Source organism: Chelonoidis abingdonii, chromosome 23 (genome assembly GCF_003597395.2).
Source record: "Chelonoidis abingdonii isolate Lonesome George chromosome 23, CheloAbing_2.0, whole genome shotgun sequence".
In the NCBI taxonomy this organism is placed as follows: Eukaryota; Metazoa; Chordata; order Testudines; family Testudinidae; genus Chelonoidis; species Chelonoidis abingdonii.
Window position 1 is genome coordinate 17,025,427 of NC_133791.1, and position 27,675 is coordinate 17,053,101.

Below are 27,675 nucleotides of genomic sequence, written 5' to 3' on the forward strand. Positions count from 1 at the left end.
TCTCTTGGTCTTGTCTTCAAATATGCACAACCTGGCTGCACTAGTTCTCTGCATTGCACAGCTCTAGGTGTGGTCTCTTCATTGGAGACACAAACCAAGACTTCTGCTATCAAAAGGTGCGAGTGCTGATCTAACTGGTATATTTCAGAGCACACAAACAGAGAAGTGAGTTAAAACATAAAATGCTCTTGCTGGGAGGTTGCAATGTAACACGACTTTATTCCTGAGAATTCCGCATGTTAACACACAAGAATGCAAAAAACAGAGAAAGACAAAGCAGGCTGCTCCCTATGACAGTGAGGCATGACTCATCCCACCTTACTGTAGGCCGGCTAGCTGCAGAATGACTGCTGCTAGACCCAGCTCACATACTTCCCCACAGAACCCCCTAGCAAGGAGGACCAGGTACCCCTCCCTCCACTCTTAAAGTGATACCTTGCAATTTCCAACACAGTCCACAATACACCACACTAATCATCACTTCTGTTAATTTGGAAAGCAAGGTGTAAAGAGAAGAGGAGTTAAAGGATAAAAGGAATATAAATTCTTTTATAATCTGGCAATGGAATGTTACTTTTATTTAAACTTTAAACTGCCAGGGAACACACTAATACACAGAAAACATGTTTGCTGCTGGCATTCAGCAATATTCTTATGTCTGCGAAAGATGCTTAGGGCAAACGATTTGATCTGTTTCCAGTTAAGGCTACAAGGAGTTCTGGCACAGCAGTTAACCAATAACCATTTATTTCAAAAGTCTAATTTCTCCCCTTTCTTGTTCCATGTACTCCAAGACATTGTTTTATTGGGTTTGAAAGTCTCACATCTGCTGCTGAAAATTAAGTATCAGTGGCCAAACTTATTCACGGACGTCACTGGAATTACAGCAGGGGTGAATATGGCGTGCCTGCGGGAGGTCTGCCGAAGCCGCGGACTAGCAGACCCTCCGCAGGCAAGCCGCCGAGGGCAGCCTGCCTGCCGCCCTCGCGGCACCGGCACAGCGCCCCCCGCAGCTTGCCGCCCCAAGCACGCACTTGGCGTGCTGGAGCCACCCCTGCTCCTATTCTCTGTCTATGGCACATAATAGTTTAGTCTCCTGTGGGCTGTGATACTTAGGTCTGATTTTGGTTGTTGGATTCACTGTGCAGATGCTGGGGGATGTTGGTGGCCTGTGATCTTCAGGAGGTGAGTAGATGATCTGATGGTCCTTTCTGAATTTAAATTCTATGGCTTTATGTCTAAGTGGACAACTTAGGGATTACCTCCATGAGCCAAACAGGACATTCCTGCACGTCAAGTAGATATGGAAGACAAGATTTGTTTACTCTCTCGAGTCAGAGTTCAACCCATGTGGCGTGAACTCTCGATTAAGAGGAATGTCAAGGCTATCAAGCTGCCAGACTTGGACTGGACGTCAGACCAAAAGCTCTTGAGTCTCACACCTAACCGTAGCCCTGCTACGGTAGTATTGTTTTCAGCATTATGTTTGGTAGTATTTTTGTCTAGTCTACTTTTAAATCCCATGAGCCGTGGTTTCCATAATTTTCCTTGGGAGATTATTCCATAGATCTCACCGTGATGGGTTCCCCCCAGGGTGGCACCTGGAACTGGGGTATCACTGAGCCCCCTGACCCACCAGCCTGGGCTTGCTCTCTCATACTCTGCTGCTGTGACAGGCTGCAAAGCCCTCCCACCCTGCACTTCCACCAGCATTCACACAGGTAGGGATGCACCCAGCTGCAGTCACATGGGGGGTCTCCGACCACCAGACTCCCAGCCTAGGACCCCAGAGCAGTACCGTCCTGCCCTGGTCAAATCTGGCCAGTATATGGGTTTAATACCTGGTCCGCCTCTCCCTCAGTATGACAAGGACCATGCATGCTTGTGGTAACCCAAGCTGAAATTTTCCCCAGACACCTTGGTCAAATGCACATGGGTTTGGTTTAAAACCTCAAATAAGTTTATTAACAACAAAAATATAGATTTTAAGTGATTATAAGTGATAGCAAAGAGATCAAAGCAGATTGCCTAGTAAATAAACAAACCCGCAAACTGAGTTTAACACACTAGACAGGTAGGATATGAATTAGCAAATTCCCACCCAGAGTGATAAACAGGCTGGCAGATTCTTAAGGCACAAGCTCCCTTGGCTTTGCAGCTTGGGTTTCCCAGCTTTTCATACACAGGTTAGCAATCCCTTAGCCTGGGACCATCACTTCCTCCCTGTTCAGTCTTTATTCCTCAGCTGTTTCCAGGTGTGGCGTTGTAGGGAGAGTGAGGACCGCCCATGATGTCATTTCCTCCCTTTTATATCTTCTTCCCACTTGCTGGAAAGCTCTTTTGCTGTGACCTGGATAGAACAGTTCCCACTGTGTAGTGCTATCTCTGAGACTTTTCTATTGTACACAGTTCCCGGGATATTCTGTGAGTACTTTGGACTGTATATTAAATAATGCCTTTTCGTGCTTGAAATGTTACTTTTCTATGAGGTTAGATTTCACTATTGAAAACTCTTCTTTTCTCTCCCTATACTATGCTCCATCCATCTCTTCAACCAGCATTTCTGCAGGTTTGAGTCCATTCTAATGTGTCTAAAATGCAGATTTTCAGGACCTCATTTTCCACTGCCTTGCACCTCGGGCAGTCATCCACATTGATCCAAAGTGGGTAGAAAACTCTACCTTTCTGATCTGGTAGCACTTCCCACTGGTGTAAATGATGTGTCGTGAAGAATCTGGACTCTGTAATAGAGGATGCATAACACATGCAAACTGACGTATCGGCTGATTTCTCTGAAGCGCTAAGCAGTGCCCAAAATTTGATCTATGTCCTCTGAGGATCCCAGAGTTCAAATGCAAAAGTTATTGCGTCTAACATTTTATTGTGAGTTCAGCAACCTGCAACACAAAAAATAAAGCCGGAGGTGAGAACACGCCCTCCTCTGATCTATGGGCAGGGTTCAGTTACAAGCCAGTCAAGGCGGCAGAGTGGCCAGTGGAAGATTAGATGAGTGAGACTAGCAATTACCACACACAATACTATAAAAAGCAACACAGACTATTAGATGACATAGGATTCCTTCAGTGGGGGCAAGGTCCCCAAAAAGACCTCTTATAAATGGCAGGATGCATTTGAACAAGAGACTGCTCAGCCCTTTCAAGGCTAGTGCTCCGGAGAGGCAGAACAAGAGGAGCACAAAGGATGAAAAGGTAGAAGCACCATGAAAAGAGTCATATGGCTACTCCCTGCTCCCCTCCCCTCCGAAATCCCAGACATTGGGAGATTGTTTGGGGATTAGCATGTAGACAGGAGACAGCGTTAGATAGCCGTCTGTGGGGATATTGTAAAAGCCGACCTCAGAGAACCAAATCCTTCTCTTGTGTAATGAGCTGCTGTAGCCACAATGTCTTTGGCTTACATTTGATTGTCCTGTGTAGATGGGACCCATTCCCATCAGCAACATGCAAGCTGATGCCTCAGTCAGACCCAAGCAGCTAGTTGTACACCATTTCTTACACACCGTGAGATCCCGAGACAAGTACCTTCCCTGCTCTGTGCCTCAGTTTCCCCATTTGAAAATTGGAAATAAGGCATGCCTACGGGTGTAGTGAGGCTTACCTCACCAATGGTTGTAAAGTGCTTTGAGATCCATGGATAGAAGGCACAATGGACCCAATCCTGTGAAGGCTGAGTGCCCCCAACTTCCCACGCCTGTAGTGGCTTGACATCTTTCAGGAACAAGTCCCCATATTGCCAATTACGTACTAACACCGAGCAGGAGATTCTCCTACTAGCCACGGAAACCAGGAACCAGTCCTCTTTTTAGCACAGCGGCTGGAGGCAGAGCAAGAGGGCAGTTAACAACAATGGCACATGGCTTACCCGCCAGAGGCAGCTGGACTAGGGCTCCAACCAACCAAGCTGGTGACCCATAAGTCGCTTGCTTGGTGGGAGGAAGTTAAATTGAACAGCTTTTAGCTGTGTTCCTATGGAAAATGTTTACAGCATTAATTTGTTGGGGGCAGATTGTTCCCTATGCAGAAATAATCTGAATTGGGGCTGGAGACCCCGTGAGGTTCCCTGGCATCACAGGAAGAAGGTATCTCTCTGTGGAACTAGCAGGGAATTTGATCTCTTGTAGACCAACAGCTCCCCTAAAGTCCTTTGCTTCCATGCTGGCATCCAAAATCCCCAGACAAGGCGCCCATATCATAAAAGCAGAGAGTGCCTAAGTTACTGCTGGCCCAGTTCTATGCCCTATTCTGCCATTGATTCCCCCTGTAACTTTGGGCAAATCAATCTGTGCCTCAGTTTCCCCAGCCAGGTGACTAGCTCTCACCAAGGTGGGGAAGTGTCTTGAGAGGCTCAAGTGAAAGGCACTATTTGCATGTGCAAAGCATTCTCAGCCTACTGGACTGAGCCCAGAGCCCCCAGCAAGGATATCGGGTTAGAAAAAGAGCCGGAGCGAGGTGCTGTGTGACGGGAGACAGCTGCAGTCCCCATAAAGCCGGGGCATTCACTAAGACCGTGTCACCACTGTTCCTAATACGACTGCCACCCTGGCCCAAGATTAAATTCAGTCCCAAGTGGCTCAAAAGATAATAAGTGGCTCGTAGGGGGCGAGACTCCCAGTAAGGACGAGCCAGCCAGCCGGCTGCCGAGGAGGGCCAGCTGATGACATCGCTGTCTGTTCTGAGAATCTGCCAGCTGGAGGAATGGAGAGTGGAGGCTGGAGTAAGAGAGACTGCAAAACTGGTGAGCTCCAAACCTGCCTGGCTTTGTTGTGATGCAGGATAGGGTTACCAGCCTGCTACAGGCTTTAGAACTCGCAGCAGCTGAAGTGCCTCCAACTCTGTGAAATGCAACCCGAGCGAGGGGGTGCATGCCCTCTCGCTCCAAATGCCATCATCCCTCTAGTGGGCGGGCCCAGTTGGGCATGCCTGTTGCCCCTCGTCCACCTGTCTTGGAAGATGGAGTCCACAGCTGAAGGAAGCTTTAGTCAGACATCCAAATGAAGGGTCTAATTCTGCTCTTCAATTTGTGTGAAATGTTTTTGGAGGTCTTCAGCCAAAGCAAACAGGAGAAATAGCTGACCTGTGATGCAATGGCCATGCTGATTAGATGAGGACATCCACTTAATGAGCCCAGGTCAAATTTCCACTGTGTTTAGGAACAAGTGGCAGTAACGTATACGAATACATTTTTAACACCACAATTATTAGATTTTCCATCAGCGATGAATGCAGAGGAAGATCAGCTGCTAAGACTTCTCTCAGTCAAATAAACTCCTGAGTCTTTTGATGCTCTTCAGTGTCATCTCCGAGCAGAGAAATCAAATGGATTCTTTCTATAAGTTCAAGTCTTGGCATTGTTCTCCAACGTGGAGTTTACTGCTGAGCATGCCAAAGGACTTCTCCGTTCTGCTTGTAAGCAACAGTGAGCATATGACACCCCAGCCCTGATTCTCTCCTCCTTTCCTCAGTGGTGTAAATCAGAAGTAACTCCATTTTCTTCTGTGGTGTTGCACCAGTGTGAGGAATGACTGTTTATTTGTCAGACAGCAGCACCTACGGCCCACCATCCAAAATCGGGGGCCCACATTGTGCTAGGCACTATATGTGCCCATGGTAAAAGACAGTCCCTGCCCTGAAAGACAGCTATAAGATGGAAGAAAGGACGTGTTACCTCTCATTTACCCAAGAGGTTAGCCAAAATTCAGGGGCTTAGCGTGGTGTTTTGCTTAGGAGAGAAAAACGGATGAGGGAGTCAGATATTTCTTGGATGCATCCCTGTTTATTTACAAAGAGCATACAAAGCCCTGTTTCCCTGAACACAGGAGGACTCAAACAGCAGGCGACAGTTTCTTTGCTCCCAGTACTAAGCCGCTTTACAGTCAGCATTTAACCCAAAAGCTCTCTTTCTAGGCTGTCCTCAGTGACATGTTCCCAGGGCTTCTTCTGGCTGTGTCTCCTGCTTCTCTCTCTCTCTCTCTCTCTCTCTCTCTCACACACACACACACACACACACACACACACACTCTCTCCTGAAACGCCTCCACTCACAAAGCTGAGGTTCCCGAGCGGCTTTACCATGTGTCTGTGTTTTGGGTGGAGGTTCCTGTTGTTCTACAAAGGCGCTTAATTGTCTCTTACATTTATCCCAAATGAAGGGTGGCTGTTACTCCCACAAGTTGCAACAAAGTTAGCTCACCTCTAACCAAGGGCGTATTCTCCTCATTTTACAGATGGGAAGTGAATCTCAGAGATTAAATGACTTGCCCAAGGAAGAGTGGCAGAGTTAGAAACCGAAGTCAGCTCTATCGCATCCTCATCTAGGGCTGTGGCCACAAAGCCACCCTTACTCACAACCAGACCCTGTATGTATGCACCCCGGCACATCCAGCTTCATCCACATGCCATTCTTACCCCAGGTGCCTAGAGATGAATGGATCGGAAAAGACAATGGACTGTGTGACACCCAGTCAGGTGACTGATCCAATGGGAATGAAGGAGGTTAAGACTGCCCAGGATTATAGCAGATGGACATTGATTTAATGTGTCCCCACCAGAGCTTTATAGGGTCCGATGAGCCCATGGGAATTCCGATGTAGCCAGTCATAGAATATCAGGGTTGGAAGGGATCTCAGGAGGTATCTAGTCCAGCCCCCTGCTCAAAGCAGGACCAATCTCCAGACAGATTTTTACGCCAGATCCCTAAATGGCCCCCTGAAGGACTGAACTCACAATCCTGGGTTTAGCAGACCAATGCTCTAACCACTGAGCTATCCCTCTCCCAAGCCATGAAGGAAGCAGAGCTAGGGCCAGGTGAACTGTGCCATCTCACGTGGTGCCCTGCCCCAGAGGCTCCCTTGGCAGCAGAAGTCTGAGGGCAGGGAGCAGTGGCAAGAAAGAAAATGGTGGAAGAAGTGCTGAGCCACTTGCGCCTTCCCCTGCCGCCAGCAGGCGTCGTGAATCCCCTGCCTGTCTCGGCATCAGGCCCTAAATCAGGAGATGGGAGGGGTGAGAATGGAGGTGAGCCACAGCTGATGAGCGACCAGAGCAACAGAAGATCACGGTGGGAGGGAAGACCAGGAGTTTCGTTGGCATGAACAAAATCAGTGACCCCTCCCTCCAAAAAAACCATCCTCACACTGGTGACCCTCCGTAAACCAGCGCTGGAGTAAAGGCAGCATTGCAGGGGACCATCTCACATCTGTCATAACGAAAGGTCCATGGAATAGCCAACAGTGGATCTGCAGTCTCTACTGTGGCCTTGGGAGACCTATCCTGCCCCATCTGTTCTCCTGCTGGACGAGGCATGTTCCATAGCATGATAACGAGTGACAATACTGGCCTAATTTTCATAGCTAATCAGCAACCCCAGCTCCTAGATAGGTCAATGTGACTGCAAATGCTCTGCACCTTTGAACATCAGGCCATAAGTGCCTGTACTTCTTTGAGATCAATTTCGTTAGACCTTCCAGTTGCTTCCTAGTGCTCATTCTGCACCTGAGCTGCATGGTCTCTGCAGTTTAGATTGTAGGCTCCTCTCTGTTTCCTGTCACTCACATGGAATCAATAACTGATCACTCCAACAAAGCCAAGCTGAAGAAGGCAAGAGAAGAGGCAGCCCTGATGCCTATGATGTCCTAGATCAATTAACCTAGCAGACTATTAGCAGCCCCGGGGGGTGATGTGTTGTGGAAGAGGTTCTAAAAGTAACGGCTGCCAACGCACAGGACAGAGCCCCATAGCCCCTTGGCATTGCTTTCTCTGCCCGAAAGAAAACAGGGCACGCCAACGCCTGGTCACCTCTATATTATGCAAACGGCATCTTGCGTTACCAGCAACCCTGGCTTGGGAGTGGGAATGTTAACAGTTGGAATGGAGTGCTGTAATCTGCAGGCAAGGCAAAGGGTTTGAAGCCAAGTCGCCGACAGTGCTCTGGGGCTGGAGTTCGGGCACAGCTGTGGAATGGGATGCGTCTTTGGGAAGAGGGAAAGAGGATCCTGATTGAAAAGGGAAAAGTGCCTGAAATGCCTCTGGAGAGCAGAGTTATGGGCAGCACAGAGCAGCAGGTCTCCCCCATCTGCTGTCTTGTGACCTCTCCCACCATATCCTTTTACCAGTGCGACAGGTTCCAGCACACCTGTCCACAGGGCCTGCAGTAATGCCTTTGAATTCTGTCTGCCACTTAAAAGGGAGAATTCTCAAATTTGGCACATCTAAGGAGATAGGGAAATTCTGTCACCCCCGGAAAACGCACTGTTTAAGTGTTAATGTAGCCGCAGCTTCTCCAAGTTGGAAAGTGAAATATTAAGAAGCTAGGCAAAGTCATGGGGCCTGGTCTTTGCTTGGTGTAAATCGACAGAGGGTTAGATCCTCAGCTGAGGTCAATCAGCATAGCTTCCAAAAGACAGGAGTTTGAAGCTTTAACAAACAGATCTAAAATTCTCATGTGGATATGGCCTTAAGGAAAACCTGATGTACAAGAGAGTGGGTCAGACGTAACCAAGAATTATCGCATGGCTAACATAGGTAAAGATAATGAATGCCTTAAACCAGTAGTCCCCAACCTCTTTTGTCTGGCGGGCGCCAGACGAAGAGTCACGGAGGACCATGGCGGCAGATGAGCATCTGCTGAAATTCCGCCGACAAGCGGCAACGTCAATAGGCATAACTGCCAAAATGCCGCTGACAAGCAGCAGCATCCAGAGGCATCGCCACCAAAATACCGCCAAAAATTGGCGGCATTTCGGCGATGACGCCTCTGGATGACACATCTTGTCGGTGGCATTTCAGCAGATGCTCGTTTGCGGCTAGTACATGGGCGCACTTAGATGCCCCGGTGGGCGCCTTGGCACCCGCGGGCACAGCGTTGGGGACCCCTACCTTAAACAATGTTTCTTTCCTGTAACTAAAGTGAGAAACCCCATGCAGGAATTTCCATACTAACCAATTCAGACATGTAAAATTTAACAGAATATTTAATTTGCTGTTTTCTCCCAGATATCTTTATGATGAACATTGTTTTGATGTTACAGATATTAACTCAGCTGTCAGCATTCCAACCGTTTGAGTTTTATTATTTGCAAATAGCATCAGTTTTCATTAAGATCACAGTGAAAAACAGACCAGAAGATTTTGTGCCCTAGCAATTCTCTGTGATGCCTTTGCAAAGCTGTAATGGCAATCACCATCCGGCTCACAGGTGGAGATATAGGCTCTGAGCCAGTGCCCACGAAACCCAATGAATGTTCCCCCCACATTGATTTCATAGCCTCTGGATTGGGCCCATAGGGCCAAACTCTGCTTACGCTGATGCAATTGCACCCAGGTAACAGGTCCATGTGATCCGGGCCTGTCATTGCTAGTCTTTAATTCTGCAAATGGTCAGTACAACAGACAGAGGTATTTATTGCATTGTTGCTGACTGACAGTGAAGAGATCAGGGAGGAACAACACTATAAAAACTGGCCTTGCCCAGCCTAGGGGAGTCTAGGCATTGAAAGGGACCCAGACCAAAAGCAAGCTAATAGCCCAATTCTTTTCCCATTGAAATCCATGACATAACTCCGATTGCCTCTAATGATGGTAGATAAGATCTTGAATACTTGACAAAGCTATTCCAATCTCTAGAGAAAAGGTGACTTTACCTAGTGTAACAACTAGTTTTAAAGATAACTGCAGAACAGAGAACATACTTTTCAACATCTAAGAGCCCTTTGTCTGGTGATTAGTTGGCTCAGTGGTTAAAGCAGAGGCATTCCACTCCAGCGACTTCAGTTCAAATGCGGTTTTAGATCAGCTCATAAGTGAAAATGAGTCACATGGTTTCATCTGAGTCCGCAGTGGACATGTGCCCAGCTCCTAAACAACCATACATTTTGGCACAATTGAGCATGATTGGCAAACTCATGAGAGGCCCAGGACTGAAACAGCAAGGAGTGCTCAGGTCAGGAGTGACCTGCAGCTGCAGCACTGTGAGGGAGGCCCAGACAAGAATAGCAAGGGTTGCTACAGGTCAGGATAGAAATTAACTGCTTGAAGATGTCATAAGGGTTTAAAAGGCCATTCCCCTCCCTGCTGCATCTCCCAACATGGAGGGCAGGAATCTGCTCCTGTAGGTATGTGTTTGTAGTGAGGGGAGGACAATCGCTGGTAAAGGCTGACTTGCTCAGCAGCCAAACAACAAAGTAATTCACCCATTCAGGTTTTTATTTGCTTGTCTTAAATACCATCTATCCTACCAAAAATACCCTTTGCTACCAACAGGTGTCAGCAAAGCATGCATCTGATCACACTGCTCAGTGGATGCAGATTGTCAGCATTGTTAAAACCATGTACAGTAGAACCTCAGAGTTACGAACACCTTGGGAATGAAGGTTGTTCAAAACAGGGCTTTGGAGCTGTGCTCCGGCTCCGGAGCAAGCACCAGGCAAAAACCTGTAGTGCCACTGCTCCGGAGCTGCTCCGCGCTCCAGCTTCAGGCTCCACTCCAAAGCCCTGGTTCAAAACGCTGAAATGGTCGTAACTCTGAACAAGGTTATGGTAGTTCTTTCCAAAGTTTACAACTGAACATTGACTTAAATACGGCTTTTAAACTTAACTATGCAGAAGAAAAATGCTGCTTTTAATCATCTTCATTCAAATTAAAAATGCACAGAAAAAGTTTCCTTATCGTGTCACATCTTTTTTAAACATTCCCTGTATTATTTTAGTAGTTTATGTTTAACGCAGTACCTTACTGTATTTGCTTCTTTTTTTTTTGGTCTTCCTGATTGCGTACTTCCGATTCCAAATGAGGGGTGTGGTTGACTGGTCAGTTCGTAATTCTGGTCTCATAACTCTGAGGTTTTACTATAATGCACAGGTTCAGGAGTGTGCTCTGTGCTGATACCTGTTGTTAGCAATGATTCTTTCTATAGTGGAGGCAAGCCTGTGGGGTGCCAAGTTATAAGCAAAGAAACAAATGAGAAAAAACCCACTTTGGAGTCTATGCCAGCTTTTTGGCAACTGCGGGGTGAGTGAGTTCTACCTCTCTTTTGATGGTAGCTGTTTTAGTAGGGCTCATTTTATAGATGCTAACAGCACCCTGACACAGCAGGTGTGTATGAATGGCAACTTTCTCAATTCATCTGCAAATTTGACACCATCAGCTCAGGGTTGAATAAAGACTGTGAATGGCTTGCCAACTACAGAACCAGTTTCTCCTCCCTTGGTTTTCACACCTCAACTGCTAGAACAGGGCCTCATCCTCCCTGATTGAACTAACCTCGTTATCTCTAGCTTGCTTGCTAGCATATATATACCTGCCCCTGGAAATTTCCACTACATTCATCTGACGAAGTGGGTATTCACCCACGAAAGCTCATGATCCAAAACGTCTGTTAGTCTATAAGGTGCCACAGGATTCTCTGCTGCTTTTACAGATTCAGACTAACACGGCTACCCCTCTGAAACTTTCTCCATCTCATCCGAGTGTTTCCCTCTATTTGATTGTGCAGCAGAGTCAGAATCCATCAGTATTTAGCACATCTCAGCCTGATGGCTGCAGAAATGACTGATGGGCAGGAATGGTGTCCCTAGCCTCTGTTTGCCAGAAGCTGGGAATGGGTGACAGGGGATGGATCATTTCTTGGTGATTACATGTTCTATTCATTCCCTCTGGGGCACCTGGCACTGGTCACTGTTGGAAGACAGGACACTGGGCTAGATGGACCTTTGGTCTGACCCAGTAGGTCCATTCTTATGTTCTTAAACTCAATATTATGACGTTGCTGCTCCAGGATGTGGACTAGATGCAATGGGGGGAAGAACATGCCCTTATGAGCATGTGAACGGAATTTATCCTCAGCAACAAGTGCTTAGCAAAATTATAGAAAACATCCACGACAAAACACATCCAAGTTTAAATCTGATGTTGTTGAAAGTTTTCTCCAGTGCAGATATCCTTTAAAGTATTAAAACAACCCCATAGTGTCCTAATCTTATCTTTTCTGTTCTATTCTATATAGGTTCTTATACCAAGCTCAACACCGTGGTATTTGAGCACCTTCCATCAGGGCATTAAGTAATCTGACGGACATCTGTTATGTTTGTTCTCTCCTTCTCTCCCTGGGGGAGATGTATGTACAGTGGAGTGCTTGTTTTGGATTATTTTTTAATGGTGCTATATGTTTAAGTTAGAGAAGGCAGGTCAAAGACGTGCCCCTGGCACATGGAGTGGGGAGGGTGATGGTTTTTAGTTCCTCGGGGAACTAATCTTGGACCAGCTCCAAAGAAAGTTCTGTCTCCCACACAGATGGGATTTACCCTTATTGTAGATAGTTCCATTATGCCAAAGAAGTGAAGCTCTCATCCACAGTCTTCATCCTGGAGCCCTTGTCCAGTCTTCCGGAATGTCTCCCGGCTTGCATGAGTTTTCAAAGATAATTGCTAATGGCTCAGATATCTCCTCAGTCAGCTCCTTGAGTAATTACTTGCTCTATCCAGGGTATTTTCAGAATTCTTCTATAGCATGATAGCTCGAAGGACTGTAATGTCTGTATTATCGACTGTTTGAATGTCCATGTTTCACAGCTGTAATTTAACACAGACCAAATGTATGTTTTTAAGAGTCTGATTCAGATTTATGAACCATTTCATCGGACGTTTATGCTTCCAGAATGTCTCTTTCGCTCTTGCTGCTCCAGAGCCGGCGCCAGGATCCCGATCTTCCATGGGGATTCGTCCTAAGCAGCAAGAATTTCCCCTTGCTGACCCGCCGTGTCGTTCACTGGGATCTTTCGTGGTTTCCCAGGATCCTTACAAACCATCGGAGTTTTTGTCTGGGCCACATTCAATTCTAGACCCTGTTCTGCCATCCATAATCTTCGCCATTAACGTCATCACACCTTCTTCTGAGTCAGCCTCATCCGCCACTCCCAATATGGCCACTTGTTGGCGCCATCTCTCGTCAGCCTCTCTCAATATGGCCTCCCATTGGCAATCACCTCTCCATTCCCAATATGGCCTCCTATTGCCCCGCCCTTCCCGGCATCAGTCACTCCCATTGGTACAATCTCTCCTCTTCACTCCCAACGTGGCCTCCCATTGGCACCCTCTGTCATCAGTCCCGCCCAATGTGGCCTGTCATTGGCTTCAATCTTCTGTCGCTCCCAATATGGCCTCCCATTGGCTCCCTCTGCCCTCAGACACTCCCAAAGTGGCTTCCCATTGGCTCCATCTCTCCTCAGCGGCTCAGCCACGCCCAATATGCCCCTGTACTTAGCCACTCCCAGTATGGCGCCCAGTCGCTGCTCTGTGGTCTTTAGGGAAAGCAGCGTCCTTTCCTGTTCCGTCGCGGTGGCTTGTGGGATAGCGGCGGCCGTGTCGCGGTTGTTCTCAGCACCCAAGATGGCGGCGGCTGTGGTCGGAGTCTCCTTGAAGCGCAGCGTCGCCGGGGTGACCCTGTGGGCGGCCGCGGGGCAGGTGAGGCGGGGCCCGGCGGGCGGTTACATCCGCGAGCGGGTCGGGGGCTGGGCCCGCGGGGGAGGAGGTGGGGAGCTGCCGGGGGCTGTGGAGGGAAGGGGGGCGGGGGGGGCTGTGAGTGGCGCAGGCCGGGGAGGCCCCCCCTCGGGCGGAGGGAATCTAGAGGTGGTGGCCTGCCTGTCCCCTCCCAGCACCCTGCCCCCATCGCGCCTCTGGGGGGGCTAGCGGGTTGGGGGGCTCTGGGTCCGCATCGGTCCCCTGGGGGCGGGGTTTGCGGTGGGGGGGCGCCAGCTCCCCCCTCATCGCCGCTGACTTGGTGTCTGATCTTGGGCAAAACCATTTTCCTTTCCGTGCCTCAGTTTCCCCCTCCGTGAAATAGGGGCGGGTGTGGTGAGACCGGATAGATTTTTGGGCCACTTCGGTGTCTTAAAGTGACTTTGGTGACAGCTGTTCTGTTTAGCTTAAAATGCGTTTTTTCAGAAGACGTGAATCATTTTGAAAGTCATCTAGATTGGTCCTAGTCCTCTCTACCTGTTTATACCAAAACATACGAGTAAGTAATGGAAATCTAGAGAGGCTACACCCTGTAGACTTTATATGTGGTGTTTACGCTAACCAGAATTGGATCTGTAATTCTCCGCTGACGTTAGCAGTGTTTGAAACTGTAGCAGGTATGTGGGAAGCGATAAGTCTTATCTCTGTTTGTTTAATTAATTAGAAAATGAAAATGCTGAGGTTGACGCTTGTTGAAGGCAACACAGTAAGTCAGTGATAGATCCCAGACTCCTGACTGCAGATACCTTGCTTTAATCAATAGACAACAAAATAAATCTCTTTCCAACCCAACACGTGTTGTCTAGAAAAATACAAGGAGGAAATCTAAGGGGCCGTGTTGCTGTTGTTTGAGCGTAGGCCTGCCGTGGAGCACAGACAGCAGCTGCAGCAGCACCTAATTGTCAAGTGGGAGCACCACGTATCAAGACATTTGCTATCTACAGATGGGATCCCGACAAGCCTGGGGACAAGCCGCACATGCAGACCTATGAAATTGATCTGAATAAGTGAGTATGCATGTAAGATTATACGGATGCTGACCCCAGGGTCCTGCTCCACCAAGATGCGTTTTCCTCTGTCAGCTTTGAACTGGTGTAAATCATTTAAGGCTCTGGATGTGGATTTTATTTAGCCACTCTGTAGCTGTTAATTAAAGGTCGTAACAGCAAAATTAGTTTTACATGATCATTCAAGCTATGTTAGGATGATCCGTTACTGTACAGACGTGTCTCAGTCATGTTATAACAGAGCTTGGTTTTGCCAGTGTAGGTGGGACCAGATCGTGTTATGACCAGGTAAAGGAAGCCTGGTGCAGCCATGTAGTACAATTGCTTTAGCCTGATGGTAACACAGGGCCAGAACATAACAAGTAGAGCTGTGTCTGGGGGAATCCAACACAGCTGTCTCTCAAAGATGATTAAAAGGATAGTTCAATTTCAGAATGTACACGAGACCCTAAAATGTCCCCAAGCCATACTAGAAACACAAACATGTCCAAGGCTTTAGCATGTTTTGGAATACGTGATAAAGTTTCCATGTGCATTCCAAAGTGGAACTGTGCTGCATGAGCAGCTTGTGCTGGTATAGCGAGAGAAGGATCCAGCAGAAATTATGGAGGTTACATCAGCTCCTCTCAAAGTGAGTGGAAAGGAAATAGTTGGGCTGTGGGGAATATGCAGGCTTATTAAAGTGACCGGTTTCCATTATAGGTGTGGGCCTATGGTACTTGATGCTCTGATCAAGATAAAAAATGAGATGGACTCCACTCTGACCTTCCGCAGATCATGTAGGGAAGGTGAGGTGCTCTTTTTTAAATTAATTAATCTGTTATGCTGAGGATCATTTGACATACTGAGTTTTGAGAAGATACTCATCTAAACCAACGTGGGTGATGAGTGAATATTCTTTCTCCTGCAGAACATCTCAGGATAGACATTAGTATACTACAGTGCCTCTGATGCTATTAAGTACAGGGCACTTGACGTCTGTCAGGTTCAAGTGTTAGGCTCATTCACAGATCAGTTATTAAATAACGTTGTTTCAATCTCAGTACAGCAGTCAAAATAATTGCTCCTGAGTTTTGTTTTGTTTGCTGGGAATGATTGAAGGATTTTTCACTCTGTTTCCTCTTCACCAAGTTAAATGATTAGTGTTGGGGGAAATCAGCCTTGGTGATTCTAAAAGCCACCTTTGTGCGTGCTAGACTGCAAGAGGGTATTTGGCCAAGAATTGTTTCTGGTTTTGCAAATATTTCATATACTATAAGGCTGGAAGGGACCACTATGTTCATCTAGCCTGACATCTTATAGAATACAAGTTGTAGGACTCCCCTGAATTAATTCCTGTTAGAATTAGAGCAGATCTTGTAGAAAAACATCCAATCCTGATCTTAAAATGTCCAGTGTTGGAAAATCCACCATAATCCTTGGTAAATTGTTCCAGTGGCTAGTTGCCCTCACTGTTACATATTTGCAGATTATTTCTAGCTTCAATTGTTTAGCTTCAACTTCCAGGCGTTGGATGTTGCTATGCCTTTGTCTGCTAGATTGAAGAGCCATCCCTCTAATATCAAATTTCTGTTCCCCGTGTAGGTAATTACAGACTTTAATCAAGTCATCCCTTAATCTACTCTTTGATAATTAAGTAGTGTGAAGTTTTTGAGTCTCACTATAAGACTTTTTCCCCCAATCTTTCAGTCATTCTTGCGGCTCTTCTCTGAACCCTCTCCAATTTTTCAGTGTTCTTCTTGAAATGTGGACACCAGCCCTGGACAGAGTATTCCAGTAGCAGTCACACCTTTGGGTCAACTCCTTCTATTTCTGCTAAATCCCTTTAGGGATGAAGTGACCAGATCTGAACACTGTATTCCAGCTGAAGATCACGTTTGATTTTATATAAAGCTACTATAATCTTAATAGTTTCCATTCCATTCTTTGTAGAGCCTCAAATATCTTCTGCTTGCTTTTTTTTTTTTTTTTTTTGAACACTGCTGCACATTTCACAGAAACTTCCAGGGAGCTGTGTTACGCCCAGATCTATTTCCTGCGTGGCTACAGCTTGATAATTAGAACAAGTAATCTGAACTACTCGTACACATGTGCATTACCTTACCTTTGTCAACCCTGAATTTGCTAGCTACTGCTGCAGACCCAGCGTAGTCAAGTCTTGATGGAAGTCTGATGGAGCCTGTTTCATTGTTAAACAGTGACACTTCTGGTTGGCACAAGAGCTGCTTTGAATGAGATCCCAAGATAATTCTGATCTTTCTTCTTGGTAGAATAGTGACAACTACACTAGCTTTTAAGATGATGGCATAATGGCATTATGGCTGGGGAAGAGCATAGTTTGGGGTAAGAATCCCAATCCCCGCCACCCCCCCAAGGGTGAAAGGATGCAAGTCAGATGCTCCATTGTCTCTTCTCTCCTTCTCAGGCATTTGTGGCTCCTGTGCTATGAACATTAATGGTGGGAACACCCTGGCCTGTACCAAAAGAATCGACACAGACCTTAGCAAGGTCTCCAAAATCTACCCTCTCCCCCACATGTATGTGGTAAAGGATCTCGTTCCGGTGAGTTTCTGCCTCTGTTGTGGTTTGTGGAACCAAGGATGACAGTGTTTCAGACTATACTTTGGTTTTCAGGAACAGAGCAGCACCCAGCTGAGAGATCATTCCAAAATTCGTACCCTTGTATAATGTCTTTCTAAAAACTTTTGTGACCAAACAATAAGAGCTGGAGCAGAGAGCTGAGGAACCAATTCCTTATTCGTGTAGCTTCATAGCCAGTAGTTACACCTGTTCCTGTTAAATAGGAAGGGGGAGGTTAAAGGGGCAAATGCAGCACTGTCTGCCTGAATGTGTGTGCAGAACATCTGATCTCTTGCTAGTACAAATCCTAGTACATAGTCAGTAAAATACTTTTTGTTTGTTTAAACTCAGGACCTGAGTAACTTCTATGCTCAGTACAAAGCCATTGAGCCTTACCTGAAGAAGAGGGATGAATCGAATCAGGGCAAAGAGCAGTATCTGCAGTCCATAGAAGATCGTGAGAAACTGGTTAATACTCATGTTTTATTCCCTCCCCTCTCCCGGTGCTTTAATTTCATCCATGTAAGAATTAGGTTAGATATTTTAATACATCTGTCGTCATGTGTAAGTCAGGGCTGTTCCTTAGAGGTAGGTGCAGAGTGGAATGTGGAATCATTTCACCATCCCTGCTAAAATCCTTTCAGAGAGTCTCTTATGTGCTGGCAATTGATTGGCTGGAATGTGGTGTTATGTTCTGTGGGTTTGTCTGCATGGTGTTAGTTACCTCAACTCCTATGGGTTGTATTCTAACGTGATGGAAAACAAGCAATATAGACAGGGACTTAAACATCAGATCAGCTGTCTGTACTGAGATTTTGTCTTCACTGTCAAAGAAAAATGTTTTTTTTAATATCAAGAGAACGTGCATTAGATAGCTGCGATTTTACAGCGAGGTGAGACTAGTCTTTGTAGTTATTACCTTGATGTAGCTTGGTGAAGTCAACTCTATACCACCCCCGTCCAAGTTAGACCTCACCTGACTACGTCATGGTAAAAACGACAGTGCCTTGTTTCCACTAGGATTTTACAGGGAAATAGCTAATGCACATTAGCTAGCTCAGTGTGAAAACACACGTTTTTGGCATTGTGGATATGGCCGTGGTGTTAAGCCACAGTTAACATTGTATAAGGCACCATGAGTCGTTGTTGGTCATGTTTTAACGTGTTGTTGTTTTCCCAGGTAAGTAAGCCCTTTGGGGGCTTTATACTGTTGACAGCTAGGATAGAAGACTGGAGGGCCTTTAAAGAGATTTGCTACTGGAAGAGTTTTGAAGGGAAAAAGAAAACATTTCTAGAGAAAACATTTTACATTGCTAGTAACTTTGTATGTTTTCCCCTTTGCACACACCAACTGTAGCAAAATACAGGTTTTTCTCTTCACACCCCAACCTGTCCAGATAGATCTTGCAGTCAAGTTATAGTTCTGTGCTAGGGACATTGGTCTGTTGCTATGGCCAATACCATGGTGTTGCAAACGCAACATCACTGCAGTATCAAGGAGGAGCAAATGAGCTAGAATAGATCATCCAAAGGAGTGAAAGAGGGCTTAGTTTGAACTGCAAACATTCTTTTTTTTTTTTTTTTAAACAACCAACCTAAGAAACTGTTTAAAAACATGTGAGAAGTAACAGGATATAATTTTCTAAAGGAATATCTGGACATTTCCAGGGTGAGTCCCAATTTATGAAGTGTTTCTGACGTATGAAGCCATCATATGACTGCTAAAAATGTCAGTGGTGCCATAAAATAGCAGTACAGTAACAGCTGTGTTATCCAGCCTTGTATCAACTGGAAAGCTCTGTAAACCGGCATTTCTAATCTTCATAGAAAGTCCACTTTATAGTCTGGTTGACGCGGGGCTGGCAGGCTCTCTACCTGGCTCTGTGTGGCTCCTCGGAAGCGGGACATGTCCCTGCTGCTCCTAGGTGAAGGAACAGCCACAAGGGGTTCGGAGTGTGGGAAAGGGTGTGAGGCTGGGGGAATGTGGGAGGGGATGCGGTTCCTGGCCAATGGGAGCTGCGGAGCCAGCATTTAGCGCAGGGCAGAGGCAGCACGCTGAGCCGCCTGCCGCGCCTCCACCTAAGAGCAGTACAGTCAGGTCACCCACTGGAGTCTGCTTGAAACAAGCTGCTGGAATATAAGCATTGTTTTCTCATGCACTTCTCCTACTCTCCCAATATTTTCATGGCACCCTCCCTCCACAAAGAATCCTGTTAGGATCAGGGGCATCTCTGTTTTTTGCTGCCCCAAGCACGGCAGTCAGGCAGCCTTCGGCGGCTGGTCACGTGGATTCGGCAGCGTTTCTGCGAGTGATTTCCCGGTCCTGCACCTTTGGTGTACCCACTGCCGAATTGTCACCGAAGTCATGGGACCACCGGACCTCCAGCAGGCATGCTGCCAAAGGCTGCCTGACTGTCACCCTCACGGCAACTGGCATGTCGCCCCCTGCGGCTTGCCGCCGCAGGCATGCACTTGCTGTGTGGTGCCTGGAGCCGCCCCTGGTTACGATACAGCCAGAAGTAAAGGATCCCTGGTTTCCTGTTTCAAAGCACCAACTGACAGGAATCTCTCTCTACAAGTGCAGAAAGTGGGGCTTTTGCACACGTTGCATATGAACATATTGAAGTAGGAAGTCACAAGGGGGAAGAGGGTGGACAGGGAAGCACGTGTCACCTTTCAGAAGAATTGTTTCCTAGATAATGTCTTGCATTGCTGGCTGTCCTCTCTCCCATTTGTATTCAGGACGGGCTCTATGAGTGCATTCTGTGTGCCTGCTGCAGTACCAGCTGCCCCAGTTACTGGTGGAATGGAGACAAATACCTGGGCCCTGCGGTGCTTATGCAGGTAAGAAGAAAGTAACTGCTGGGGGCGGGGAGTTGGGGGGGCACTGCAATGGGATAGTGTTTGATAAAACAGGATTGTTGAGTTACTTTCTGGCACTTCCCCTTTTTCTGAAGCCAGTGGAAGTGTGCAATGTAGCACTGTACATCCCTTTTAAGGGGGTCTTGTTTACTTGGAGCTCAAGGGCAAGGGGTTTAGTAAATAACCTCAAATATATTAAAATAAATAATTTTGAAAAGTCAGGAACCCCACACAAGGATGCACCTCGCTCTAATCCTATTTAATTCAAGGTTTTGGAGTGGAGCAGCTCTGGAGCAGTGGAACTGCAGGTTTTTTCCTGGAGCTGGAGCGGAGCCGGAGCACAGCTCCAAAGCCCTGGTTTAATTCCCACCCCCAGCGAATGTTGGTTATCCACTCTAAGCCCTGCTTGTTGTGAATAGTGTGGGCGGGGTGTAATACAGATGTTATGAAAAGCCTCGTGATGCTACTTAAGGGTTAAGTAACAAGTTTTTCATTATCTAACAGCCTGAAGAGCAGTAAAGCACAAAAAGAAAGTATCCTGCTTTTCTACTACCTACCAGAGACTGGTGTGCTCTTCTAGATGATACGCATAGACTAATTGGATCATGTTCTTTGCTGTCCTATACAGATTCCTTTTTTTTCTCACCCCAAAGAAGGGCACCAAACCCACTTCCTGGCTTGTTCCTAAAGATCAGCGGGTCAATTTGTAGAGAGAGAGTCTTAGCGCAAGATAGAAAGTCAGGAGTTCCTGAGTTCCAATTCCAGCTCAGACTCTTTCTCTGTGACTATGGTCTTTTCTCTAATTTTTCTCCCTCAATTTCCTTGCCTGTAGTATTAAAATGACAAATACTTGCCTTCCTCACATGGGTGTTCTGAGCAACTAACACTTTTTAAAGTGCCTTGAAGATGAAAAATACTAAGTATTTTTTTTTTTTATTGCATCTTACCTGTCATGCTAATGCATTGAGTGTATTGCACTGGCAGAGGAAGCAAATTAATCACTGTTCCATTGATGAAAGATCACATTAGCTATTGCAACAATTTCCAGATATTTTAACTAATTGCTTATAGTCACAGTTGTATTCAAGATTTTAAAGAAATAGTTGGATTTCTGCAGCATATAAAAGGAAGTGATTTAGACTCTGCACTGAAAACCTTAAGTTAAATCATGCTTTTGTTAGGTATCTTTAATCAAATGCTTTTTTCCAAGTATAGAAGGATACAGCATGCCCAGTAACACTCTGCTTTTCAGGCATATCGCTGGATGGTTGACTCCAGAGATGACTTCACAGAAGAACGTCTGGCACAGCTTGAGGACCCATTTTCCCTCTACCGCTGTCATACCATCCTGAACTGCACAAAAACTTGTCCCAAGGTATGTATCCCTCTGTTACAGTGTGTACCCATATGTTCACCCCTTTTTTCAAGACTATGATAAATTTCGTACAAAGTATACCTTGTGAGGTATCATTTGAAAACTCATAATTTACTGATCCTTATTGTTCGAGTAAAGCGTGTGGTGGTGGTGTATGTAAAGTTATAGGATTCTGCTGTATGATATTACCAAAGGAATGTTCCAAGTCTGGGGAAGAGTCACAAATCAGTTCCCCAGAGAGACTCGTATGGCCGATACCTCAGCCAGATGTCAGCAAGATCAAATGGACTATCACCTGGTTAAGTGGCCACCCTCTTTGGTAGGGAAGAGGATGTGAGCGAAAAACTACATCTTGACAAAGAAACAGCTGGGGGTTCTGTCCCCACAGACTTTCTGTCTCCTGAACCTCAGCTGGAGAGGATTCTCAAAGAGGAGAGAGAGCTATAAAAAGAGATAGGAGATGCCCCAAATTATCTGTTCCTCCTTTCTCTCTACCCACAGTTTCCACAACACCTGAAGAACAAATAAAACAGCTCTGGACTCGGGGAGGGATCCTGACTGAAAGATTCAGGCTTTGTCTACACAGACAAGTGAAAGACACAACTTTTGTTGTTCAGAGGTGTTTAAAAAAAAAAACACCTCCACCCTGCAAAAGACAAAAGTTTTTGTTGAGGACAAGTGACAGTGTGAATAGCACTTTGTCAGCAGGAGTGTTCTCCTGCCAAAAATGCTAACGCTGCTCATTGAGGGTGGAAGTTTTGTTGGCAGAAGAGCTGTCCCTTGCTGACAAATAGCGGCTACACTGCGCGCCTTTTAGTGGCATGGCTGAAGCAGCACAGCTGTGTCTCTAAAAGCTGTGTAGTGTAGACATAGCTTCAGTCATTACCTTCTTTCTGTATTTTAATAAACTTCTTGTATTGTTTTATCTAGACCGGTGGTTCTCAACCTTTCCAAACTACTGTTCCTCTTTTCAGGAGTCTCAAGTTCGAGCACCCTGCCTGGGGCTCAAGCATGTATCTTAGCTTCGTGGGGCCCCAGGCAGCTGCCTTGCTTGGCACCCCCTAGTGTAGGCCCTGCACTTGCAAACCACCCCCCACCCCCCCACACACACACCCATACCTGTCCTGTGACCCCAGGTTGAGAAACACTAACCTTAATGAATTGACGTACCCCCTGGAAGACCTCCATATACGCCCAGGAATACACATACTTCTGGTTGAGAACCACTGTGACTGGAGTCCCAGGGAGCCAACTGAGGTCACCCGCCAGGGTGAACTGCAAAGAATGGAGCAGACAATCCCCAAAGCTGGTAGATATTCCAATACTTAGATTTACCAAGCCAGGGCAAAACAGCTTCTATAATACCTCACTGGTTACCCAGAAGCCAACAACACAGTACCCTTACAGTGACCCAGACACCCAAGTCAAATATGATGAGGATCACTGGAAATCTCATTTATTCATATATAAAAAAGTTCTAGCAATCCCAAAGGATCAGACACATTACCTCCCAGGTTAATGAATATTTCAGATTTTACCCAACTACAAGCTTACAGCCAGTCCTTATTAACTAAACTAAAATTTATTAAAAATAAGAATATTGGTTAAAAGATCAGTATACATACAGACATGAGTACAATTCTTGAGATTCAGATTCATAGCAGAGATGGGAGTTTTGTAGTTGCAAAGAGTTCTTTCAGAATTAGTTCATAGGTTATAGTCGTGCGTGTGTGCGTTCGTTCGGGGGCGGGGGTCCAGTCAGGACTGGGATCTCAGCCTTGTGGTTTAAGCTTCCTCTGCATGAAGTCTCAAGCAGAATCTGAGATTTAAAAAAAGGATTGGGACCCAAAGCATCCTTATACAGTTCAAGGCCTTCTTGTAACAGCTCGGAGTCCTTCCACAAACAGTATGCAATTATGGGGACTTTTGAAATAGATCTCTTTCCTAAGCATTGCTGGTAATTATCTACACAGATTAACATAAGGCAACTGTCTGTATTTTATCACCATTCACAGATGATTTGCTGTACATTTCAAGGAGAGATGAATACAGCCATATCCTGTGTTTGCAGTTGATTCAAATGTTAAGATGTCCTTTTGATCTCTGAATTAACAGAATACAGCATAGACAGGGACTGTTCAATTACATTGTTAACCTCTACCAATACGTATGTAAACACATACAAACACAAACATTATCTACCAATATGTTTTTGGATCACTTATCCTGCAGGATGCTGAACCCTTTCTGGACATGCGTGTCGACCCCTGATCTAGACCAGTGTGTTTGGATTGAAGAGTTTGGGAAGCTCCATTTAGGATAACAAGATCTGTGCAGATCACTTTCTATTAATAACATGACAGACTTTATATGAGCGTGTGTTGTCTAGGAGAGGGCTAGGCAGTATGAGGTGTGCATTTCTTGGGGAAAGTCTGGGACTGGGAATTTGCTGGTGTTGCTCTGCAGTGTAATTCAAAGGTGACCGGCCATAGCATTCTTCACGGTTTAACTGGGAGTAACTTACATGCTGGAGGCTGTGTGAGAGTACATCAGGAGTGGTAGCTCTCACAGCAGAGCAGTGTAAAAGACATCTCAGGTTAGAGAACTGAGGGAACACTGCTGTTCACCAGGTCAGATTGTGCCCTGGGTAATGTCACAGCCTCCCTCCTTGATCTCACTGCTAGGATGTTTACAAAGGTGATGTGGAGTGGGAGCAGGTGAGTAGAGCCCTATGTAGGTTGTTAGACAATCAGGTGGAGGAATTAGAGCGCATCAGGCTGAACAAAACTTTAAATCTGTCCTCTGAAATGTGCTCCCTTTTCTTGTGTCTGAGCAATCAGCTGCTGCACTTGTTTAGTGAGAAGTGAAACGTACCATGGAATGGAGAGATGACTGAAGCCCATTGTTTGTATTATGAGCAATTGTGACATCTCTTCTCCCTCATCAGTGAGGGTCATGGATGCAGGGTACTTGCACTCAGTCTGTGGGCCCAATGACTGGGGTGGGAGCAAGAACATCTCTTGACCAACATGTTTGTGAAATGCTGGGATTTTTAGCTAGAAACATATGTACCCCCTTAGCAAGGGGCCTCATCTCCCTCCGACCCCAAGAAAAAAAATCCAGGGAAGAGTCTTCTTAGCTCCAGAAAGACTTGAAAGGCACCTTCTTAGGAGATATTTGCCACACACCCTTCAACTCAATCAGGCACAATTAGTAGTGTCTGCTTCAGAGATTTAGTGCTATAAAAGCAGGGGGAGGTGCAGGTCAGGGCTGCAGTGCCGTGACTGAGTTGTGATGGGCAAGGGAAGTCTATCGTGGTTCTGAATAGTGGTGTAAGACCACCAAGAGCAATACACTTATCCTGTAAATAAGTACCTCTTCATATTTCTGGTATCATTCAGAGTATCACTGAAGTGCTGTATAGCTTGTGTGTGTGTGAGAGAGAGCGAAGAGACTTCAGCTGTGTCTGGGAATTGTAGTGCAGTGGGAACTTGTTACCAGGGCCAGTTTTGGTAGCTCCCAGTTTGCTTGTTATAACATACAGATCGCTACATTCAGAACCACAGGAATTTAATTTTTCAAATCAGATCTGTGCAGAAAGTAAAATCTCCATCATGCAATGAGCTAGTGAGTTGTCAGGGCAGCTAATCAAGTTTGAAGGGTTCTAGCTCTCCTGCAAACAGTATTATTCTTTAACTTACCTGGGTTGCACCTGAAAGTGTGAAATTCTTCCCTATAACTTTTTGAAAACAACAAAGAAATTGCTTCTAATCAGATCATTTATAACTGAAAGCCCACTGCCTACTCCAGGAGTATATAACTCTGGGAAGAAAGATTCTCAGGGATCATCCATCTTTACAAGCACGGATCACTGAAACTCAGTGCTTCTGTGCATATTAAATTGTGATTCCAGGTTCCATTTATTGATGGCTTCTACAGAATGTAGATAGCCAGTTATGTCTGGAGCTAGATCACCAGCTGATGTGAACTGATATAGTTCCATTGAAGTCAGTGTTCATGTATGCTAACAGAAGATCGTGTGTGTGTGTGTGTGTGTGTGTGTGTATGTGTGTGCAGGTGTGAGAGAGAGAATTGTGTGGCATTATAATGAAGCAGCACATCATGGGTCTATGCACGGGTGAAAGTAGAAATAGGGACTTACCGGTATAGGGCTGAATTGGGGCCGGTGCTGGCCCTCAGAAGGGGCGGAGCCTCAGGTGGAAGGGGTGGGGATGGGGGGGTCAGAACCAACCCTGGCCTGCCCTGTACTAGTAAGTGCCCTTCCCTGCTGTGGTAGCAGCGGCATCTGGGGGCTCTGGCAGCAGTTTAAAAGGGCCAGGGCTCAGCCACCACTACCGCCCCAGGCCTTTTAAACCGCTGCCAGAGGTCCGGGGGGCTGCTGCTGCTACTACCCCAGGACTCTGGCAGCAGGGCTCCGGGGCCTATTTAAAGGGCCCAGGGCAGTAGAGGCAGCTGGAGCCCTGACCCTTTAAATAGCAGCGGGCCTCCGGGGGCTGCTACAGCAGGGCTCCAGCAGCAATTTAAAGGGCCTGGGCTCTAGCCTCTGCTGGGAGCCCCAGACCCTTTAAATTGCTGCTTGGGGAAGCCAGGCCAGCCCGGTACGGTGCACCGACTCTTGCCGGTATGCCGTACCAGAGCGTATCAGTTTACTTTCACCTCTGGGTCTGTGACTTGTTAGTTAATAATCACCATGTTTCAGCCCAGACGCTGTAATCCTAGGTCTTCCCTTGGTCATATCTGAATTCCCCATGATTAGCTGTCTGGCAGAGTGCTTGTGATTTTCCCTGTTACGGTGAGATTAAGCATACTCGTTTAGTTAGGCAGCACTACAGGGTTACATAAAGGCCTTTCACCGCATGAATGGTGGCTGTACAATACAACGAAAAATCCTTTGGAAATCGGAACAGCCAGAAGCATGATGTTGTGTTAGAATCACTTTTGTGTTGTAGCCTGAAGTGCTTTTGCTTTCTATCCCCCGGGCCCCTTTTTGACGCAGCTCTTGTTTTTCTCATAGTTTTTAAATAAAACATTAGGTTTTGTATCTTGACTCCAATGAAGCTTGCACAAGAGACCATTTTTATTAGGCAAAGTCCTGCCTTCGAAGCCCATGTGAAAATACCCCCAAATGTACTGAGTACAACTCTGCTCCAACTTTAGCAAGAGATCTTATCACAGAGCAGTTGAGTTTATCAGTCCCTTGAGTGGCTGCTTGTCAGGTATTGCCATATTCAGACCAAAAGGTAAAATAAATCTTTTTGTTTCTTAAAATGACAGGGGCTGGTGCTAACAAATATATATCATGACCCAGGAAAGTGCTGCAAACATTTGAACAGGACTCTTTTTGAAGATTTTAGCAGGGTCAGAATTGGGCAGTTATTGCGGAGAGGCAGCTACCTGCTGGATGTGTCCCCACTCACCCCACCCTGACTTGCCTCTTCCCCTCCTCCCCCCAACATTGTTCCACTCCTACCCTTGAAGGATGGAATTGGGGGGTGCAGTGACTTTGCGGCTTCTCACATCATGGTATGCAGAGACATCCAGGACATTGCCTGTCTTGTCTGGAGCAGATCATAACTGAGTGGCTCCACTGTGCACCATATCATGTGAACAATCAAAAGGAGACGCCATACTGGGGCTTGCCATGGGAGCAGGTGGACACTACCTTTACTTTTCAGAATGAGAAGGGGTGGATTTTGCAGCCTACACTCTGCCAACTTGCCTCAGTGGGGCCGGCATGGCTGTGAGCTAACAGCACCAATCCATGTTGATGTAAAGGAAACGCTATGAAGAGTGGTGTTAATTTCTCTGTCGGCTAACGGTTACACTTTATCTTTGTAGGGACTGAACCCTGGAAAAGCAATTGCCGAAATCAAGAAAATGATGGCAACTTACAAAGAGAAGGCAGTCAGCGCATAATGCTGTTTCTTAACAATAGGCGTAAAACGCACATACTGTAACTGAATGTAATTTATATCTGATTTAGAAAGAGGGTTCCAGCAGGGACTCATGTTTTCCAGAGATGCATGTACAATAAATACTGTAAAGAACAAATAAGAGCTCCTACTTTATTAATACAATTGAACCAACTTCTCTCCCCTGTGCCTCCTGGATGGATTTGTAAATTCCAGCTGACGTCTGAATTTGGTTGACCTCTGGTGTGTGCAGGTTAGAGGAGTGCTACACCTCAGACTTTACTCCAGGATTCTGGAACTGGATATGGGGAAGTCGTCTGTTTCCACATTGGCACCACAGCAAAGCAGTAACCCAAAGATAATTCATCTGATAGCATTCATTCAAATATAAC

General features: G+C 46.2%; 1 protein-coding gene across 1 annotated transcript; it reads left to right on the forward strand.

The window, feature by feature from the left end:
- Positions 1-13,301: 13,301 nt before the first annotated feature.
- SDHB (succinate dehydrogenase complex iron sulfur subunit B) lies at positions 13,302-27,425 on the forward strand. Its single transcript, XM_032787569.2, has 8 exons — positions 13,302-13,472; positions 14,385-14,533; positions 15,236-15,321; positions 16,959-17,095; positions 17,465-17,581; positions 19,856-19,957; positions 21,228-21,350; positions 27,210-27,425. Exons 1-8 carry the CDS (start codon positions 13,398-13,400, stop codon positions 27,285-27,287), a joined length of 867 nt encoding a protein of 288 aa, XP_032643460.2. The 5' UTR covers positions 13,302-13,397; the 3' UTR covers positions 27,288-27,425.
- Positions 27,426-27,675: the final 250 nt, after the last annotated feature.

What these genes read in the sequence shown, in the direction of transcription:
- SDHB (XM_032787569.2), top strand. Translation starts at nt 13,398, where the DNA reads ATGGCGGCGGCTGTGGTCGGAGTCTCCTTGAAGCGCAGCGTCGCCGGG. An exon ending in TGTGGGCGGCCGCGGGGCAG is followed by an intron (nt 13,473 to 14,384) that starts GTGAGGCGGGGC and finishes GTTTGAGCGTAG; the next exon opens with GCCTGCCGTGGAGCACAGAC. An exon ending in GCACAAAAACTTGTCCCAAG is followed by an intron (nt 21,351 to 27,209) that starts GTATGTATCCCT and finishes TTATCTTTGTAG; the next exon opens with GGACTGAACCCTGGAAAAGC.